The sequence below is a fragment of the Leucopleurus acutus genome, assembly GCF_964270905.1.
Source record: "Leucopleurus acutus genome assembly, chromosome: X".
NCBI lineage: Eukaryota > Metazoa > Chordata > Mammalia > Artiodactyla > Delphinidae > Leucopleurus > Leucopleurus acutus.
In genome coordinates, this window is record NC_139148.1 from 113077429 (window position 1) to 113081601 (window position 4173).

A 4173-nucleotide genomic window follows, 5' to 3' on the forward strand; every position below is an offset into this window, starting at 1 on the left:
TGTGTAGCCATCAACATAATCAGGATACAGAACTCTTTTATCACCACAAATAAATTCTCTCATGTTAGCCCTTTATAGTCACACCTTTCCACTAACCCTGATGACCACTTATCTGTTATTCATCACTATAATTTTGTCATTTTTAAAATGTTATAAAATTGGAGTCATACAGTATGTAACCTTTTGAGATTGGCTTTTTGCACTTAGTATAACACCCTTAGGGTCCATCCAAGTTGGTGTGTGTAACAATATTCAGTTCCTTTTTATTGTTGAGTAGTGTTTATTTGTATACATATACCACGATTTATGTATTCACTGTTGAAGGGCATGTGGATTGTTTCCAGTTGTGCACTATTGCAAAATCAAGCTGGTATAAGCATTAGTGTACCAGTTTTTTAAGCATCTATGCAGTCATTTCTGTAGAGTAATTAACCAGGAGTGGGAAAATTAGGTCTTATGGTGAGTGTGTGTTTAATTTCATAAGAAACTGCCAAAACATTTTGCAGAATGGCTGTATAAATTTACATTTCCACCAGCCATGTGAGAAGTCGGTGTTTTCAACAGCCTCCCTTGGATACTGACAGTATATTTTCCTTCAGTCATTCTAATTTGTGTGCAGTGGTATCTCATTGTGGCTTTAATTTACATTTCCCTAATGGTTAATGGTATTGACCATCTCCTTATGTGCTAATTTGCCATCCAGATATCCATTTTGTTTAAGTGTCTGTTTCTATCTCTGACGATTTTCTAATCAGATTGTTTGTTTTCATAATGTTGAGTTTAGAGAGTTCTCTATATTTCCTGGATACGAATCCTTTTTTGGTTATGTGGTTCACAAATAATTTTTCCCAGTCTGTGGCTTTTTGTTTTCATTCTTTTAACAGTGTCTTTCAAAGAACAGTAGTTTTTGATCTTTATGAGCTCTATGGGCACTGTTTTTAACACTGGTGTATTGCATTGAACATAGTAGATAAAATCAACGCCCTTGTGGAGCTTGTATTTTGGTAAGCAGAAAATAAGACACAAGACTATCTGGTTCCAAGGCTTGATTCACTTCTATAATATGGTACAATGTCCTCTGACTGGATTTTGTGTCATGTTACCATTTTACGGTGAAGTCGAATTTTTCCCGTTTTAGACACAGCAAAATCATGCACCAAGGAAACCAAACTATCTCCGAATTTTTCCTCCTGGGACTCACAGTGGTGTCTGAACAGCAGCAGCACATCTTTACGCTGTTTCTGTGCATGTATCTGGTTACCATAGTGGGAAACTTACTCATCATCCTGGCTATTATCAATGACGCTCACCTCCACAGTCCCATGTATTTCTTTCTTGGCAATCTATCCTTCACTGACATCTGCTTCACAACCACTACCATCCCAAAAATGTTGGCAGACATCCAAAGCCAGAGCCTAATCATCTCTTTTGCAGGGTGCCTTACACAAATGTACTTTTTTATGTTGCTGGTGGACCTGGACAATTTCTTCTTGGCAGCCATGGCATATGACCTGAACATTGCCATCTGTCACCCATTACACTATGCTGCATTACTGAGTCCCAAGGGTTGTGTCCTGCTGGTAGTGACTCCATGGGTTGTCTCTAATCTTGTTTCAGTACTGCATCTCAGTCTGCTGGGCCTCCTGAATTTCTGTGATCAGAGAGAAATCCCACACTTCTTCTGTGACCTGGAAACCATGTTAAGGCTTGCTTGTTCAGACACCCAGATCAATGATTTGACAATCCTAGTCATTGGGGGATCAGTTATCTTCATCCCATTCACCTTCATTTTTGTCTCCTATTCCCTTATTGGTTGCACTGTACTTAGGATTCCTTCAGCCAAGGGGAAGTGGAAAACATTCTCCACTTGCGGCTCCCATTTCTCAGCTGTGGCCCTCTTCTATGGATCCATTGTTGGGGTCTACTTTCCTCCGTCTTCTGCCTACTCAGCAGAAAGGGATAAGGTGGCTGCCATCATGTATACGGTTGTAACTCCCATGATGAAGCCCTTCAGCTATAGTCTAAGGAGACTACTCATCAGGGAAATCTATTTCTGGAGATGGTGATCCCTGCCATAAGAAATACCTGTATCAACTTCTTAGACTTAGATGAGCACACAGAGGATCCAAACCTCAGGCTACTGTGCCACCATGGTAGTTTCTTCCCCATCCATTTCCTGCCCCAAATACAGGTCCAAGACTCTAGATAGGACTCATCTCTCCATAAAAATAATACCAAAATAAAACAAAACAAAAATGCTCCTTTACTCCACAGTCCTTCACAATTTACAAACAGAGTTTTACCTGAATAAGCTTATGGCTGTGTAGTCAGTACTTACTAATTGGTCTCTAATTTTTGGTTGGTGCCTCCTTTCCCCCTCTACCAAACCCTACATGCTAGATCATTGATAGGAAGAAAGGGAGGAAAAGAGGAAGGAAGGAAGAAAACATTGATGACAATAGTTCAAAATATCTTACAGATAATGCCATTTTGAAATTCACAACTTCCAAACAATGACTTGATTCACACTAATATTTTGGGGTGAATACTGTATCATTCTCATGTACTAGGCAAGAAAAAAGATGCACTAATAGAAGATAAACAAACTAAGGCAAAAACTATCATGTCATTTGTCCTGCTCTGAGCCCTACAGAGGCTCCCCAGCAAAGCTTAAGTTCTTCAGCATCTAAGATCCTCTACCACCTGCACTCACCTACATTTCCAGAAGTACGAATCATCATTCGCTACCTGCTCACCATCTTTTGAACACCCTACATCCCAGGTACACTGGACACTTTGTCATTCTTTGGGCAGTGTATGGATTTGCATGACTCTTGTCTTTGTACATGTTACACCCTCTCCTTGGAATATCTGTTCCATTCTCTCTTCCTACAGACATTTGACACTTTTTAAAGGCTCCATCTCAGGTCTTACACTCTCTGTGAATTATTTCATAATTCTTACACCTTTCTAGGTAAAATTATTCCCTTCTCTCCTCTAGGATCCTGTAGCACTTTATTTTACTATTGTATCACTTATCACAATTAATTATAATTATATTTGTCAGTGTTATCCAAGATGATCTGATCTCTTTACAGTGTACAGGAACTATGTTTTATTAGTCTCTGTAGCTCTAGCCTAGTATAATGCCTGAAACAGGGTAGGTATTCAGTAAACCAAATTGAATAAAACAATTGTCATCTCTCAAAACACAAAATTTATTTTTAGTTTATCTTCTGCTGACTTGTTGAGTAATACTAGATGACTCAATTAATCTCTCTGAGCTTAGTGTCCCATTGATACAATTCATGAAACAGTATACTAACTTTTGCCTCCTAGCTACCCACATTGATGATATAGAACATGTTAGAGGTTAAAACTTTCTGAGGCTGTTAAAGTGCCACAGTGGGTAGGTGCCAGGAGTCCAAAATAAATCAAGAGAAACATAAAGAAAATCAGGTATTCAACATACACAAGAATATGAGGATTTGAGGTGTGGTTATGAAACTTAAGACATGATACCTGGGCTCTTTTATTCTGTATCTGTGTAATATCCTAACCTTTGATCATGGAGGAAACTTCAGGCTTTCATGCATCTGATACTGCTAAAACATATTCCAGTTATACTGTCTGGTTGAATGAACCTAGCTCTTTGTTCTGCCTTCAGGGTTGGGTTTGTGGCTTTGCTGCGACACCACAACAGTTCAGTCAGTGCACTCAAAGTGTAGTTTGCCGACCTATGCTAATCACAAAACTATTTGTTACTGGTCAGCAGAGGGATTGAGGTGAGATAAGTTTAGAAACTGAGACAAACATTTAGAAATATAGAGCAATTTCACATTGCTATGAAGTTTTTGTTTTATTTTACAAAAGTATCAGTTTACAAAAATTTGGAAATTAAAAAGTCTAGAAGCACTAGATACTTCCCTGTCTTCTCCTCCTCCTTCTACTTCTTTTTCTTCTTCTCCTTCTTATACTCCCCTTCCTCCTTTCCCTCTCCAATTTCTCCTTCTCCTTCATCATGTTCAACATAAAATCTTAAGAGGGACTCTGTATGATGAATACCTTTTTAACCAATACCATCAGGGACTGATATTGGATATTTAATTTAAAGCATCAATTAAAGCATTTCTAAAGTATACAAACAGCTCATACAGCTTAATACAAAAAGAA

The 4173-nt window shown here is 38.4% G+C and overlaps 1 protein-coding gene across 1 annotated transcript; it reads left to right on the forward strand.

Moving 5' to 3' along the window:
- Positions 1-1096: 1096 nt before the first annotated feature.
- Positions 1097-2066, forward strand: LOC309978052 (olfactory receptor 1468-like; the record flags this gene model as incomplete). The annotated part of the gene is given in 2 exon segments (XM_082864409.1): positions 1097-1123; positions 1125-2066. Coding segments are annotated over 2 exon segments (969 nt in total).
- Positions 2067-4173: the final 2107 nt, after the last annotated feature.